Here is a 17,655-nt window from a genome sequence, read left to right as displayed (position 1 = left end):
AAGATCTTACACGGAAGATTATACCTTTCTCTGAACTAAGCCAAAATGCATTTCGAACTGATCTAATACATTCTCCAATACATTTCAAAATGTTATTGAATGTTTCATGTCGATAATTTGACCAATGCATCAATTCTTGATGCTGAGACGATATTTTCTGCAACTACCTCTTCTCTTCAGTCCCTTCTGTTCTTCTCTTCTCCTTCTCCTCTCTCCTCCTTCTGCTCGATCTGCTTTTATCTCATATCGCCTTCCCTACTTTTCTCGCATCTTATCTCCATCCCACTCATCTCCACTCCTTCTATCTCCTCTCCTGTCTTAGATTTCCGACTCCACTGCACTCTTCTCCTCTTCTTTTCGTTCTTCTCTTTTTCTCTCCTTTACTTTACTCTCCACTCCCCTCCTCTCGTCTCCTCTTCTCTCTTCTTTGCTCCATTTCCCTCATCTCTCCTAGAATCTTTTTCCATTCTCCTCACTACATCTCCTCTCCTCGTTTATCCTCTCTTTCTTCTCTCCTCTACTTTTCCTCTTCTCCTTTCGCTTTCTCTTTCTCCTCTCCTTTGTCACCTTTCATTTTCTCTCACCTTTTTTCCTTTCTGTTGACTCATCAGCGATGAAATACTAAGAAACCTTTTTTTTTTTCTTTCAGAAAGAATTTTGTCACTTGCGATATAATAGTGATATTTTTCATAATTTTATACAATATTACTTGTTTTTATTCCTTTCGCGTATTTTATAAATATCTATTGTGCATGTGGCAACCCTGAAATTAAGCCTAACTCTACACGCAACCCACCAACGCCTTGTGTAAATTGGGTTGCCTAGTATAAAATGTCGTTGTCCTAAAACTTTTGAGAGACACTGTAACTGTTCTTCCACATAGTTGTTGGTCAGGTAGCTGAAAAAATATATGATACAAATGTAGTTTCACTTTCTGAGTAAATAATGAGAATGATCGACATGTGCAAATCAATGAAAAGAAAGGAGAGTAGAATAGACTGTTGGTGGGGACGTACTCATGAAAAGGTAAATACCTGTATATTATTCCTTCAAGAATGAATACATAAGAGTTTTTTTTACCATTTTGTCTAAAAAAATCTCATTTTTGCTGTAATTTTCATTATGTTGGCCATAAAGCATTTTGCATATCAATAGTGAGACAATATGTTGTCTTTCCCTCTCACATTTACATTCACTAATTCTTCTTTCTTCTTCTTTCCGTTGCAGGGTAAACAAGAGTTACTACATTCATATTTACTTGTGACCAGAGATGGCCATTTGATTAAGGGCTGCCACTGCACAGTATCAAAGCTCAAGGTAAACCTCCACCCTTACATGGCTTCAGCCTCTGAACTCCATTTAGGCCTCATCTTCAATCTCAATGCTCAAGGTTGACCTATGGTCGTACATAACCTCACACTCATATGTCTCTTGCAGGCAGGGGGCTGAACATTTCTAAGGGTAATTCATTCACAGTAGTCGGAATGGGAGGATGCCTCAAATAATTCTGAAAATGATTTGGGTGTTGTATTCGCCTGACATTTTCAAATACACATTATGTCCACTCCAATAAAATATATTAGGCACAAATACATGTTACGATTCACCCTTCTCTTTCTTTACAATGCTTTCATTATTGTAATTCCTTGTAAACATGAATGCCATATTAATTACAAATTGCATCTATAAATATTCTCTACATATTTACAGGTAAAATTAGAAAAAGTCGTTGTAAAAGGTCAAAATTATTTTTAAAAATTCGACAATTGGAAAATGGAGCTTCACATATTTCAGGATTTCTGAGTTTTCAACATGCCTGTACGTGCTCGTTTATTTTGATCCCCACCTCCCAGAGTTCAAAATTCTGAATAAAGTATACTGATATTTAAAATATTAGTGTGACATATTTTCTAAAAAAAAGTTCTCAGTTTAGTAAAATGATTATCAGTCCATATGCAAGACATGTTTTTTTCTGGGCAATCTTGAAAATGGCCATCTCCATAAGCTTCAGGATACTCTTTTGTTTTTACCTACTAGCAAATGCATTTGTCCAGCACTGTGGTCATGGATTTGGGCTCAGGGTTTGGAAAGCATGGTGGTTCACATTTTCTCACACCACCATGAGAAAATTGGGTAGCTCAGTGGTAGAGCAATGGTACGGTATGCCAGAGACCCGGATTCGAGTTCTGGTTCAGCCTACATTTTTTGCTGAAAATTTCTACGTAGTACATCTCCTGTGTCTGCCTAATCTACAATTATTAACATCTCTATGCTGGGAGGAACCAGGCAACTTCGAAGTCTACTGTGTTTCAAAGGCAACAGATCCTGTTGCAGTAGCACTGACAGAGACGATTCCACGCAGGTAAAACAGCGATAACAAAAAATCAGGCGAGACCAGGCTGGTTCGGTAGCTCAGTGGTTAGAGCAATGGCACAGTATGCCAGAGACCTGGGTTCGATTCCTGGTCGAGCCTCCATTTTTCGCTGAAAATTTCTGCGTAGTACATCTCCTGGGTGTGCATAATCTATAAAGTACATTAATATTTCTATTTAGTGTCTGTTGCCATTGTGAGTCTCATGTTAATAATAAAGAAACCTTTAATCTAGTAACTACAAGTGCTAAGCGATTATTTTGTATATCCATGTGGTTGTAAAGCGGCCAGTATCAAATAGAACAAAGCATCTTTTGGGGAAATGTAGATGTAGCTGTAATCAAAGCTACATTTTTGGAAGATTAGCTGTAGCTGTAGAGAAGCTACTTTTAAAGTGTAGCCTCCTGATTACTTCTAATATATTTGCTCAATACTGGTGCAGTACCAAAGCAAATATAGTGACAGGATAAAATTAAATACTGTCTACTCTAAGTTTTTTATTAATTAGATACAAAAATTTTATAAAAATTTATAAAAAAGAAATGTGCTGTATTTGATGAAAGGATGAACCTAGATTTATAGTCCAGTGTAGGTGCGAGACCATGGAGCTCTAGCTCCGACAGTCAAAATTGGACAGGCCAGACTACAGACTTATTACTGAATGTTGAAACAAAAAAGCCTTGGAATCTTGCCACCTTTTGGTGTGGGGATACTCAACTTTGGGCTAGGAAAAATTAAAGGAGTCACTTGGTGGGTTTTATTGCATGTGTTCTGTATAAATTGTTATTAATATGCTGAACAGTAATATATGGTAAATTGCTCAGGCAAAGCAGAGAAAGAAATGATGACAAATATAAACTGTGAAATTTTTATCAAACCACAATTTTCTGTTAATAAGTCCTCATTGCTTAAGTCAAGAAACAAAAGATTCAGAAAACAACATAATCTTTAGTATGTTGTAAACATCCCGGTTCTCCCCAGCAGTGGATCGACCCCGGGTCTCTCGCATAGTAGTCAGATGCTCTAACGACTGAGCTCCATTATTACTCGCTCGACAAATGCCGATGGTGCGCACTTAGCTTGGTAATTCAAAACATATCTTGTGCGACAAATACGAAGATGTGGCTCTCGTGTGACGGTAGATACGCACTCGATCTCCTGTTAGAACCCTGCCACTTTGCCACGTAAGCCGTGCGAACTATTAGACGATTGAGTAAAAAAGCCTTGATGCAGCACTCTAAACCACGGTTTTGGAAGTGTCTGTGAAAAAACTAATAAAGATCACTTGACACTTGGCACAATAAGGTGACTCCAGATAAATCTCCATGTGTCTATCACAATGCAAATGGCATATCATAAACTGCCAATGATACATGATATGAGTAAGGATGATCCAGAACACAGTCAACTTATTTTGGGTGGGGAGGACAATCCCCGCAACACATAGTACTGGATCAACATTAGACTAAATTAGAAAGGATTCAAGGTGTACCAAAAGTCATAGTGTGATGCAGAATATGGCATACACAGATAATCAGTCAAGATAATTTTAAATAGTAACTTGCTGATGCCAGATATGTCTTCATGTTGAACGTGCCAACAAAGTTAAAGCTTGTGCGAGACTTAGCACCATTATGCTGGGGTTGGCATTGCTGGTAAACAGTGTTCATGTGCCAAAGACACAAATTGTCCAAAAGCAGGGGAAGCTCCTTGTTCCACTGATGTCAGAAAAGAAGAGGAAAATGCTAGAGTGCATTCTTTAGCGAGGCAATTTTGGCATTGGTGGCATTTTAACAAATAATGTAGTTCAAGACCACATATGACAAAGACAAATAAGGAAATTATCAGATGTTAGATATAACAATACTATTAGATATAATAATATTAATGTGTTAAACATTTGCATAAGTGGTGTAAGGGTAAATTTAGTGAAAACAAATAAATTGAACATTTCTAAAAAAAAATTCTAGGAAGCTGTTTTGAAAAAAAATAGGAGGTATGGGGTTGGAAGTTTGGGGATAAATCGCTGACCACGCGTGTCCAAAAATCCAGAAATCAGTACAACAGGCAAAATGATAGGCAAGAGTCTTATCCAAAATTTTCCATCTGATGAGGTAAAAGTTCAAATTTAGGGGGAGGGGTATAATGGTAAATTTAGAGCCAAAATGACCATAAATTAGCCTCCGTAAAAAAAATTAAGGAATGTGTGGATAAATCACTCATGCTGGGCTTACAATGTTGGAAAGGTGGTGCTTCACAATTGGACTTAATGATATGTTAAAAAGTCTAATTTTACTGCACTACATTAGAGCAACCAATGAACATGGACACTATTTGAAAACAAGGAACAAGTATCTACATCAGCTCATTATATTTTATAAACATCCCATTGAAAAAATTGTGTGCATGAACATTTATAATGTCACAAGAAAATTTCCCAAGCATCAGTGTGTGAAACCAAGAATACAAACTTAAAATTATGATTTGTATCTTTCACGACATAAATTGCCTACAAAGTTCTATAGCAATGCTGATTCTGTTGATATTTATAGGCACACTTGAGGAAAAAGTCAAGACGAAATTTAAGATCATCAATTCTAAATTCAAATTAAATTATATAATATTAATTTATCTCGGTGCATCAGTACAGGAAGGAGTTCTTTGTGGTGAGAGAAATATCGTTTCCAAGAGCTACATCAGCGGTTTTCAAAAAACCATTTTAACATGCTGTATTATGTAAGCAGCTCTATGAATCTTGTGTCACATAAGAACTACGACCATGTGCACATAGGAGACAGTGCATGCAGCTCAGGGCCATAATATCCTTGACCACAACAGCTAATATGTACAGGTGAGAGTGCATGATGTGGCAGCATCATTGTTTTTTTTTGGTATCTTGGTTAAAGAATGGGCACAAGAAATGGTTTGCAATGTTAAAAATCAAACATGGCTTCTATCATTCAACTACTGGTGACCTCTTTGAAAGTACAGGTAAGATTACTGCTGGATAATAAAGACATTCCTCCAGATGTGTAGACATCAACAATCGATTTTGATAAAACAGATGTTTAGATCCTAAAGCAAGTGAGATGTGTTGAGGGTCAAAAGATCTCTATTTAGAAATCTACTTAGGAACACAAATGGTATGATTTCTAAAATTCCAAGAAATCACTGTTTGGCAAATCACTACTTCACACATCCATACAGACTTAATGACTTCTGTTTGATGTGTAATCTCCTCATGTGCATAATAATTTATATTTACAGACAAAATATTTTATGCAAATTGAACCATTAAAAAGTTTATTTTTTGTGTGTGTCCTCATATGCCCACTGAAGATACCTTTACAGGAAATTCTTTGTCACAAATTCAACATTTAAGATGTTTCTCTTTGATGGGAAACTTCCTCATATGGGGTGTAAGGGTGATCTTCAACATAGTGCACACAACTGTCAACCTCACTTCCACGTAGTACACCCGGGACTGCCTTTTCCAGACGAACGAGGCTCTGGCGACTTGCCCTATTATGTGTGTTGTCCTTGTGTGTGCTGAGTGCCTTTTACAGCCTCAGCTTTTATCCGGTCAGAATATTTTAATATTTTAGTTCTGGTAAGGGGCTGGACCCCGTATAAAGTGACGGGTGCAAAATAGCCTAAGAGCTGATGCACCCAAAATTTTAAATTCAAATTCAAAACTTCCTCATATGTCTATTCAAGTTATGTTTCCAGCCAAACATTTTCTGCAAATTGTACAATTGAAAGCATCTCTTTATTGTAAATGCATATATGCAAATTAGGAGTCCTTTATTGCAAAACCTTTGTTGCAAATTGAAGACTTCAAAAATTTCTCTTGACTGTGTAGCTTCATATTATATTGAGTATATATCTCCAGACAAAACATTTGTTGCGAATTGAACAATGGAAAGGCTTCTACTTGGTGTGAATGCTCGAATGCACATTAAGTCGAGCCTTACGAGCAAAACTTTTGTTGCAAACTATACAATTAAAAGGCTTCTCCTTGGTGTGAACACTCATATGCTCAATAAGATTACATTTACGGGCAAAATCTTTGTTACAAATTGAACAATTAAAAGGCCTTTCTTGACTGTGAATTATCATGTGTGTATTAAGGATATATTTCCGGGCAAACTTTTTGTTGCATATTAAACAATTAAAAGGCTTCTCCTTGGTGTGAACTCTCATATGCACAGTGACATCTATTTTACGGATAAACTCTTTGTTGCAAATTGAACAACTGAATGGTTTCTCTTTGGCGTGACTCCTCATATGTACTCTAAGATCTCCTTTACGCGAAAAACCTTTGTTGCAAATTGAACATTTGAAAGGTTTTCCTTTTATGTGAACAGTCATAAGTATATTACGATCAGATTCATGGTCAAAAATTTTCTTGGAAACTGAACAATTAGAAAGCATCTTTGGTGCATGGGATATCAAATCTCTTTTGTCAAAGAAAGTGGTGTTGGAGATAGGACTAATATATTGCTTTCTCCTGTTATTGGTCTTGGCATGGTCAATATGTGCCTTCCTTGCAAGGGTTTCTGGTGAATATTCAGCCTCAAATGTTTCATCTCTAATGATACATTCTACAATTTCCTTTGGCTGCTCTTGTTCTTTTAACTTTCCTGCAGACACTGGCAAATGTGGAACTGACATTGGGACATCTTGGTACATCTTCGATCCTTGCGTATAGTCCTTGTTCAGGTAGCTGAAAAAAAATATGAGATACAAATGTAGATTTACTTTCGGAGTAAGTAAGGAGAATGACTAATACTTTGAAATCAAGGAAAGGAAAGGAAAGTAGAATTGACTGTTAATGGAGACGTATGCATGAAAATGTTAATATATTATTCGTTCAGTAATGAATATTAACACTTTTTTTTAATACCACTTAGGCCAAATATATTAGGGCCAGTCAATAAATATCCATATTGTTGCTGTAATTTTCATTAGGTTAGCCATAATGCTTTGTGCATGTGCATGTCAATAGTGTGACAATTTGACATTCATTATTCATTTCCTTTTCTTGCTGTTGCACGGTAAACAAGAGTTATGTTAATATCTACAAGTGACCAGAGATGTCCATTTAACTTAGCCTGGCACTGGCACTGCCCAAGTTCAGCCTCTGGCCGCATGTTGTGTAAGCCTCTGAGATCAAGGTCAGCTTCTTGCTTCACATGACCTATGCCTCAGACTCAGAGCTCAAGGTCGATCTCTGGTCATACATGACCTCACACTCATAAGTAGAGACCGGATGTTAGGCAAATTGCCTATTCTTTCCTGTTAGAGATATGATGAAAACGAATGTTGCGAAGGCCAGGGGGGAGGGATTAGCTTCATTTAAAGGCAATTTAATTTTGCCTATTTCATACGATATTGCCTATATTATTTCATAAATGCCAGATATTGCCTATTTTAGGCATTTTCTTTAAAATTGGGACATGACTGACCTCTATTCATACAATTTCCTGTTCCCAGGATTAGTTTCCGATGCTTCCAAGAAATTTAAAAATAACAATTAGCGAGTTATTGCAGCTAATAAGGACTTGGACAAATTAAGGGCAATACAATAAGTTCTGAGAGGTGAAAATATACAAACTGAGTTAGATCCACATGTTCTCGCGTGCTTTAAGTATGCTGCGGTAACATCTGTGGAGATTGAAAGATCTTTTTCAATTCTAAAAAATGTGTTGTCCTAATGAAGAACTACTTTAATGACCTTTTAAATGTCCATGTAGGAGATAAATCAGAAGAATGAAGTACACACAGCAGAACCTTTAGTTCCAGAACCTAACTTGACTGAAGTTAAAGATGCTATTAAAAGGCTAAAGAATAACAAAGCACCTGGCATTGATTTAATACCAGCTGAGTTAATTAAATATGGTGGAAATTCATTAATATGTCAAATTCATAAATTAATTTGTTTAATATGGAATAAAGAAGAAATCCCTCAACAGTGGAAAGAATCCATAATTGTCCCTGTGTTTAAAAAAGGTGATAAAATGAACTGCAATAATTACCGTGGAATTTCTCTACTCTCAACAACATATAAAATATTATCTAACATTCTTTTAACAAGACTAACCCCATATGCTAATGAAATTATAGGTGATTATCAATGTGGATTTAAACGTAACAGATCAACTACAGATCAAATTTTTCACATCAGACAGACACTTGAAAAAAAGTGGGAATATAATCAAAATGTCCATCAACTATTCATTGATTTCAAAAAAGCATATGATTCGGTCAAAAGAGATAAATTATATAATATATTAGTAGAGTTTGGAATACCTAAGAAGCTTGTTAGTATGATAAAAATATGCACCAGTGAAACAGAAAGTAAAATTCGTGTGGGTATTAATATGTCTGACAAATTTACAATTCATGATGGGTTAAAACAAGGAGATGCATTATCTCCATTGCTCTTTAATTTTGCCTTAGAATATGCTGTTAGGAAGGTAAAAGAAACTAAAGAAGGACTAAAATTAAATGGTGTGACTCAGTTGTTAGCATATGCAGATGATGTAGACTTACTGGGGGATGATATGAATACAATTAAGAATAATGCAAAAATATTTTTCAAAACTGCTAGAGAGATAGGTTTGGAAGTTAACAAAGAGAAAACTAAATATATGCTTACAGGCCGAAACCAAGTGTTAGGTAATAATCAAAATCTAATTATTGATAACAACTCGTTTGAACCAGTTTCCAAATTCAAATACTTAGGAGTAATATTAAGAAATGAATATTATATTAAAGAGGAAATAAAAAGTAGGCTTAATTCAGGAAATGCATGTTACTTCTCTCTTCATAAACTTTTGTCTTTTCGTTTAATATCTAAGAAACTAAAAGTTAAAATATACAAAACAGTAATTTTGCCTGTAGTATTATATGGATTTGAAACTTGGTCCCTTACATTGAAAGAGGAACATAAATTGAGAGTATTTGAGAATAAAATCCTTAGGAAAATCTTTGGACCTAAAAGGGATGAGGAGACAGGTGAGTGGAGAAGGTTACATAATTTAGAACTACATAATTTGTATTAATGTCCAGATATTATTAGAATAATTAAATCAAGAAGACTTAGGTGGGCAGGCCATGTGGCACGAATGGGAGAGGAAAGAGGAGTATACAGGATTCTTGTTGGGAAACCTGATGGTAAGAGACCTGTAGGAAGGCCAAGACGAAGATGGAGGGACAACGTTGAGATGGACCTAAGGGAAATCGGTAGGGATGGAAAAGAGTATATAGATCTTGCTCAAGATAGGGAAAGATGGAAGGCCTGTGTTGCTGCAGCCATGAACCTTCGGGTTTAAGAAGGCTAGAGAGTTAGTTAGTTAGTTAGTGTTGTCCGATTGCAGACATAACTTGTTGATCACCTGAAAAAATATCTTGTTGTGATGTGCAACCACAATTAGTGCTTCTTATTCAGAGACTGCCAAACCGTACAGTAAAAGCTTGAAATGCATTTAAACAGTTTCTTAGTTCAAACTGCGGTGTGGAATATATAGTGTAAATTTTTTAACTGGAAAAAAACCCTGTGTACAGTGATAAAGTGTATATTTAAATAATTTGCTTACTGGTTGGAAGTAGCCAACAATTTCTTTTGTCAGACTATTGTGTGTAGCCATTATATAATGGAAAATTTTGGGCTGACGTGACTCCTGTTTGCAGTGATTTAATAAGTACAATATTGGACTCATGTCGCTAATGATGAGCTTCTGGTTTATTTTAAGCAACTATAAATAAATGTACAGGTATGTTTCTATATTATTTAAACACCTATTTCTTTTTGTATGTCTATCTTCATTATTTTGAGTTAAATTTCATTGCCTTTTTATTGCCTATTTGTATTTTAATGCCTATTTTGAAAATTATAAGTGCTTATTTGCCTGCCTATTTTATATGTTTTTAGTGCCTAAACATCCGGTCTCTACTCATAAGTCTCTTGTAGGCTGAACATTTGTGTGAGAAATTCATTCACAGGAGTCCGAATAGGGAAATGCCTCAAATAATTCCAGAAATGATTCAGGTGTCGTATTTGCATAATACTTTCAGCTACACACTATGTCCGCTCCAATAAAATTTATTAGGCACAAATACATAAGACTGTAATTCCTTGTAAGCATGAATGCTATCGAAATTACAAAATGCTTTTGTAAATATTCTCAAGATATTTACATGTAAAATTACAGAAAGTCGTTCTAAATGGTAACATCGAAGGACAACATTTTTAAAAAAAACATTCGACAATTGGAAAATGGAGCTCCACATTTCAGGGTTTGTGAGTTTTAAATATGCCTATAAGTGATCACTGTAAAGAGCTTCTTAATTTTTGCTTACCACTCTCCACCTGATTAAAGTATACTGATATTTAAAATGTAAGCATGACACTTTTTTCTTATAAAATTCATATTTAATGAAATTGATTTTTCAATCCACAAATAACACATATGTTTCCTTCCAAACTTACAAATGGCCATCTCCATAAACTTCAGGATACTCACTTGATTTTACTTCCTAGCAAAAATATTGATCCCACACATGACTACCTTGTGTAAGGCATCAGGATTTGGGTTCAGGCTATGGGACGTATGCTGGTTCAAGTATCCTGGCGGAAGTGTAACAACCTTCATCATGAGATTTCAACTTGTCCATGGGACCGGTGGCCACCGACAATTGTGAGAATATTTGGAAGCTAGGAATGAGTAGCATAACCCAGTCATGGAGACCTACAACAATGACTCGTTGTGTACTCAACACATCATCCTGTAACTGGTTGAATGATGGCCCTCCTATGCTGAGGGATGTGGAGTGAGGCCAGCAGTGAATAGGTAGGCCCTGGGCTTCACAGGCTGTTGCACTATGGGTTCAAATTAAAAGCAAGTGTATTCACTGCAATTGATTGACAATTTTTTACATAAAACTATGAGTAGCCATTTTTGAAGATTTTGTCAAAGATTTTGTCAATGTACATGAAAATTTGTATTTGGTGTCTGTTGCCATTACACAAACAATGTGTTTGGTTAGGTTTTTTGGTAACCATAAACAATCAAACAAAAAAAAAAATGGTAGAATTTATTAAATTCGGTATTTTTTTACCAACATATTTAGTAACTTTAAACACATGTTTGGCTCTGGTTAACCATCATTTATTTATCGGCATTTCAAAAACTAGTAAAAAACAAGTCACAGATGGTAACACTGCTATCAAAGTATATCAAATGATGAGTTTCGAGCTAATAATTACAGAACCTGTTTACTAGTAAGTATGACTGTTAAGTGAGTCTTTCAAATATCAATATTGTTGGTTAATTTTTTATGCAAAAGTAGCAAAGTAGGGAGTATCACACAGGATGAAGATTCTCTTAGTTAAATGAAGACGTAGCTGTAACAAAGCTACATTTTTCGGAAGAGTAACTGTAGCTGAAGCGAAGCTACTTCTAAAGTGTAGCCTTCTGATTACTGTTAATATACATGCTAAATACTAGTGCAGTAAGAAAGCATCAGCAGTGAAAGGATAACATTACATGCTGCCTACTCTAATTTTTTTATTACATACAAATTAATTATATAGAACTTCACTTAAAAATATGTGCTGTATTTGTTAAAAGAATGAATGTAGTTTCATAGACCAATGAAGATCTAGCGAAGATGTGACCATGGAACTTAGCTCTGAGAGTGAAAATTGGACAAGCCATTCTCCAGACTCATTACTGAATTTGAATGCTCAAATTACAAAGCCTGGGCATCTTGCTACCTTTTGGTGTGGGAATACTCATCTTTGGGCTAGGAAGAAGTACGAGTTGCTAGGTGGGGTTTATTGCCTCAGTATTCTGTAAAAATTGTTCTTAATATGCTGAACAGTGACTCATTGGAAATTGCTCAGTAAAAGCAGGGAAAGAGATGATGACAAATATGAATTGCGAACCTTTTATCAAATGACAATTTTATGTTAATCAGTTAATATTGCTTGATTCAAGAAACAAAAGATTCAGAAAATGACAAAACATTTAGAATGCTTCAAACAGACAAGTAAGGACCACCATCAAACATGAGTCTGTAATCACATATTGCCAATTCTGAAGTGTTCTACACATTTTAGAAGAAACTCCACTGGAACAAGTGTTCCCTTTTAATTCAAGGTCTCACCAAAGAAGAAGAGTGCCCATGTACTCATCACTCTCCTTGGTTGACAGGCCATGAAGCTGTGACTGTGAAAACATGCTGCACTCTTGAACACACTATTGCAAAGTCCAAAACAAAACTTATCCCCCGACCCCCCCCCCCTTTCCATTCCAACAGCATTTTTCTGCTCTGAACAGGAAACTCACTGCATTTATCTGCATACAAGAACAGATTACCTTACTTTTGCAAAACTTATGTTTAGGCTACAGAATTGAAGAACAGAAGTGATGTTCAGAAAATACATTAAAAGAAAAGAAAGCATCTAATTTAGAATCACTGTTTCCCAATACAGCCAGAATGAAATTACTATTCATTAATACTAGTGATACATTTCGAAGTTCATGTAGCAATAAAAAACATTTACCTCTAAGCAATATCTTTCTTAAAGTAAATTCCGAAAGGTAAAAATATGTACCAGATGAGCAATGGAAAAAATTTGGTGTTATAGATCTGGGTACAAAAGAAATAAATTGGAATGCTACTACATCAATATAGTATAGTTGCAACAGAAAACATATATTTCGGTCAGGGTGGATAAAAATCATTTTTTTATTTTTAAAAGATAATTTTTGTTGATTCTTTAAAATTTAAATTGGACTTTGATGATTTTTTTTTTGCAAAACATGCTCAAAATTGATGGTATTATTTTTGGCACCATACATATAGATATGTTTCTTTTAGAAAAGCCTTTCTAGTAAATGGCCCTGTAAAATATTTAAACAAATTGATTAAAGCAAATGAAATATCCGTCAACATACATTTTTCTGTTTCGGATACTGTACCTACTCTGGGAATGCTTGTTGAGTCTGTTAGTGAAACTAATAATAATGTCTGTAACTTTTCTTCCAGTGAAAATATAATATTCTGGATGTACTCTATAATTGTAACTTAAAATATTACCTTAAATATTTTTAATCTTTGCAGTTGAATTTTGGAGATCTTTTTAATGATAGTTTGAAAAATATCAGTTACCATGTTTATTTACAGTTTAATGATAATGAATAACACTATCTATTGTATAACATGTGTATATTTTTCTACACAAAATGTTTACTATTTTTGCCTATAAAAATTATTGAATTTTAAATCATGAAAAATATGTGCTTACATTTCCTTTCGTATGAGCTTTACACAGTCAGTACAGATTTCCTTTATTTTCCTATCTTAGATTCTAATAAACACTTAAATGCTTACAAGATTAATGTACTTTCACGAAAAGAGATTCTGATATTTACAAAATCCGTATGTACATTATTCTTTAAATTATTTATTTAAAGTGATTTAAATCAGTGATTGTTTTTTTTTAAAAAAAAAAAACAAGATTGTTGGAACTCAGTCCTAATTATGATATTCAGTAAATCTGAGGTTCAATTGCAATATTCATTCATTTCGTTAAAACATTTTTACAGAAACTACACATGAATGATACAGGAATATAAAATTGTCCATTTTGGTATCATTCTGTTCTTTCATCTTGTGTTCAGGTCATATCTTTCCATTTTAATTGTCTCTTGTTATGAATTCTCATATGTATATTAAGTTTCTTGATGAGTAAAATCTATGTTCAAAATTAAACAATTAAAAGGCTTCACTTTGATGTGAAACCTCAAATGCACAGAATATATGGAACTTTTAATGTGGGCATTTAAAGGATTTTCCTTGTGATGAATGCTTAGATGTGCGCTTCAACACTATTCTTTTGAAGTATTCATAATAAAATAAATAATACACTTATATACAGGGTGACCTGAAATTAGATGTATTCCCTGAAAGGGGTTAAAGTAGAGGCTTTGCGACTTCTACATTTGGAGCCACAAGAAAGACTTAGTTTACAAGACAACAGTAAACTCGCAAGAAGAGCTCAGGGAGAGGATCTTATCAGCTGGTCAACACATCAAGGACACCATCACATCACGAGTTAAGAGAACAAATGTCACTAAAAACCTGCGTGCCTGCATTCCCAATGGAGGTGCCCACTTTGAGCAAGATGTATAATGTTCTTTAATTGTTTTGTTCATTGATTCCATTCACATGAAGATGAATGAAGTATTATTTCTTGTACACGATGCTTTGTCTCGTACCATTATTGTTATTAATGTGTTGCCAAGTAAACTAAGAGTGCATTTTTTTATCATCTCTTGTAAGTTTAGACCCACCCGTTACTTACATGTGATTGTTATTTGGGACAAACTTTTTTTTTTTCAACAAACCACTTATTTGTTAGCTATCAGAAAATGCTGAAATATGTGCCATACAATGACCGGTTTTTTCTCAATTCGTATTTTTATGTGAAAATTGTAATTTAAAAAAAAAAACAATAGAAATTTGATTATCTCGAAAACTACTAATTTTCGTATGGGGTATCATATGGTCAAATTTATTGCAAATTGCCTCTACTTTAACCTCTTTCAGGGAATACATCTAATTACAGGTTACCCTGTATATTATTTTATTATAAAAAGCCAGGCTATTGCATACAGAGTGCAAAATAAAAGCAAGGTTTTGCCAGTTCACATTAACCAGTGAAATTAAATGCTGATTTCTCAAGAATGGAAATGTATGAAATATATTGTACTTTGTTACCTACAGAATTCTTCAACATGTATAAACCAACATATTCTGACATACAAAAAGTAACTCCACAAAAACCCAATTTTGAACATAAAATACCTAGTGATTCGAAAGTGTGGAAACACCCATATCATTTCTACAGACAACATGGACCCATGAGCAATATCTATGAGACAAATTACTTCATTCCTGATGCATGTTACACAACCAATCCAACATTTTGAATTTAACTTAAACCTTTCAAATGGGAATAGGGGCAAGTGACATCAAAATCATGTGAAATTTTCTGCCAAATAGAATGGTGAAATACATTTTGCAATATCTTGAATCATTTTCAAGTTATTCAATATCAAGGATAAAGATTCCCATTGTTACAATTATGCTTTTCATCAATGTCTGTTTCTTGTTATGAAGTGAAACACGATGCTACTGATCAAAGAAGAGCATATTGACTCTAGCTTACACTGTGATGGACATAGTGCATGGAAAATTACAACTTGAAAGCAACTTGAAAGTGATGCTACCTTTGCATCAATAATTCTGTTCAAAGATGAAGCCAACTTCTTTTGGATGGGGAGGACAATCCCCACAACACATGGTATTGGATCAACATTGGACTAAATTAGAGAGGATTCAAGGTGCAGCAAAAGTTATAATTTAATGCGGAATATGGCATACACCACAGATAATCAATCAAGATTTTGTCAATGGCAATTTGCTGATGCCAGATATGTCCTCATGCTGAACAAACCAACAAAGGTAAAGCTTGTGTGAGATCTGGCACCATTATGCTGGGGTTGGCATTGCTGGCAAACAGTGTTCACGTGCCAGTGATACAAACTGCCCGCAAGCAGGGGTAGCTCCTTGCTTCACTGTTGTCAGAAAACAGGAGGAAAATGCTAGAGTGCATTCTTTAGCGAAGCGATATTGACATTGGTGGCATTGTAACAATGTAGTTCAAGACCACACATGACAAAAACCAATTAATAAATTATCAGACTGGGGATAGCAACCCCCTTCCCTTCCTCACTTAAAGAACTATACGATACAATGAAAATTCTTGCCCAAAGAGTAGAAGATGGCTGACTCTCTGTCAGAACTGCAGCACCTGGGTGAGAATGGAGGTTTGAGCCTAAAATAATAGGATATCAAGTCTGTCCATTCTTTTTGGTTTGAGCCAGTGCTGTTCCCTGGAGGATCTTTTCCAGAAACACAATTTTGAAACCGAAAATACAAAAAGGGAAAAAGATGTAACATCTACAAATGAGCAAGAAACAAGAAAATTAGATGTACTAATTATTGTTAGATACACTAATACTATTAGATATAATAATATTAATGTGCTAAAGATTTGCACATGGGGTGTAAGAGTAAATTTAGTGCAAAAATAAGAATAAATTGTACTTTGTAAAAAAAAAATCTAGGGAAGTGTTCTGAAGAAAAATTGGAGGGGGGAGGGGTTGGAGATGTGGGGGTAAATCACTGACCATACCTGCCGAAAAATCCAGAAATTCAAGGCTACAAGCATATGCTATCTCTATTTGAACCTTACGTATGCTTCTCATAATCTACACGCATACACACGCAATATAAAGGGTTTGTTTATGTAAGAATATAAAGGGTTTGTGTGATTCCAATGTATCCAAAAATTCTACTTCAATTCAATTAAATGGTATATATATGTATTAAAAATATTTAATTTCAGGTGCAGATTTTACACTGGCATTTCACATACTCAGACGCAAAATACATTTAAAAACACAAGTCACAAATGCTACAGGATGTACTAATCTGCGAAAAATTGCTATTGTACAAGAATTTGAAACTCAAATTTACCTAATCAACTTCAAGATATCTTGCAATAATCTGCCATCTGTCAGATAGATTGTTCTGAAAAGTAATTAAATAACTAAGTTAACGGATTGAGAGAATTTTGTTTTATTTTCCATACATCTTTCTCTTCCTTCTTCGATAAAAATAAAAGCTAAACTGTGAAAAATTTGCCTCAGGGCATTTATAAATATGTGTAAATTCAATGGGATTTCGATTAATAAAAGTCGCAACTTTTCACTCTACGAAGAAAAATTCATGCATAATTCCCGGAGCAAATAATCCAATTCCTGGAATTCAAGGAATTCCCGGTGAGTAGCCGGCCTGAATCAATACAATACGGAATAGCCTTCAAAATGCGCTTATCCAAAATTTTCCATCTGATGGGGTATAAGATCGAATTTAGGGGGAGGGGTATAATGGTAAATTATGATACTCTAGTGGATGTTTGGATAAATCACTGATGCTAGGGTTACACTGTAAGAAAGGTTGTGTTCTGCCACTAATCGTAATATTTTGTTAAAAAGTCTAATTTACTGCACTACATTAGAGCACATTATAAATATGGACACTATTTGAAAACAAGGAACAAGTACCTATATCAGGATCTCTGAATTCTCTCAACATTAAAAACTATGTATCAATAACTCACTGACAAAATTGAGTGCATAACA

The 17,655-nt window shown here is 34.7% G+C and overlaps 1 protein-coding gene across 2 annotated transcripts in view; it reads right to left on the bottom strand.

The window, feature by feature from the left end:
* The window catches only part of LOC145999680 (uncharacterized), a 114,395-nt gene that overhangs the window by 22,319 nt on the left and 74,421 nt on the right, over nucleotides 1-17,655 (bottom strand). Inside the window, exon 4 of one of the 2 annotated variants that reach the window (XM_083136887.1) lies at nucleotides 6,202-7,097. The exons of the other annotated variant lie outside the window; for it this stretch is intronic. Coding sequence (XP_082993013.1) covers nucleotides 6,302-7,097 — 796 coding nt within the window. The 3' untranslated portion in view covers nucleotides 6,202-6,301. Of the gene's footprint in view, nucleotides 1-6,201; nucleotides 7,098-17,655 lie in introns of those variants that run through there. 2 annotated transcript variants of the gene reach the window in all.

This window comes from Lepisma saccharinum, chromosome 15 (assembly GCF_977018435.1).
Source record: "Lepisma saccharinum chromosome 15, izLepSacc3.1, whole genome shotgun sequence".
Classification (NCBI taxonomy): Eukaryota; Metazoa; Arthropoda; class Insecta; order Zygentoma; family Lepismatidae; genus Lepisma; species Lepisma saccharinum.
Note: the sequence above shows the minus strand (reverse complement) of the source record. Positions and strands in the feature narration are given on the sequence as shown.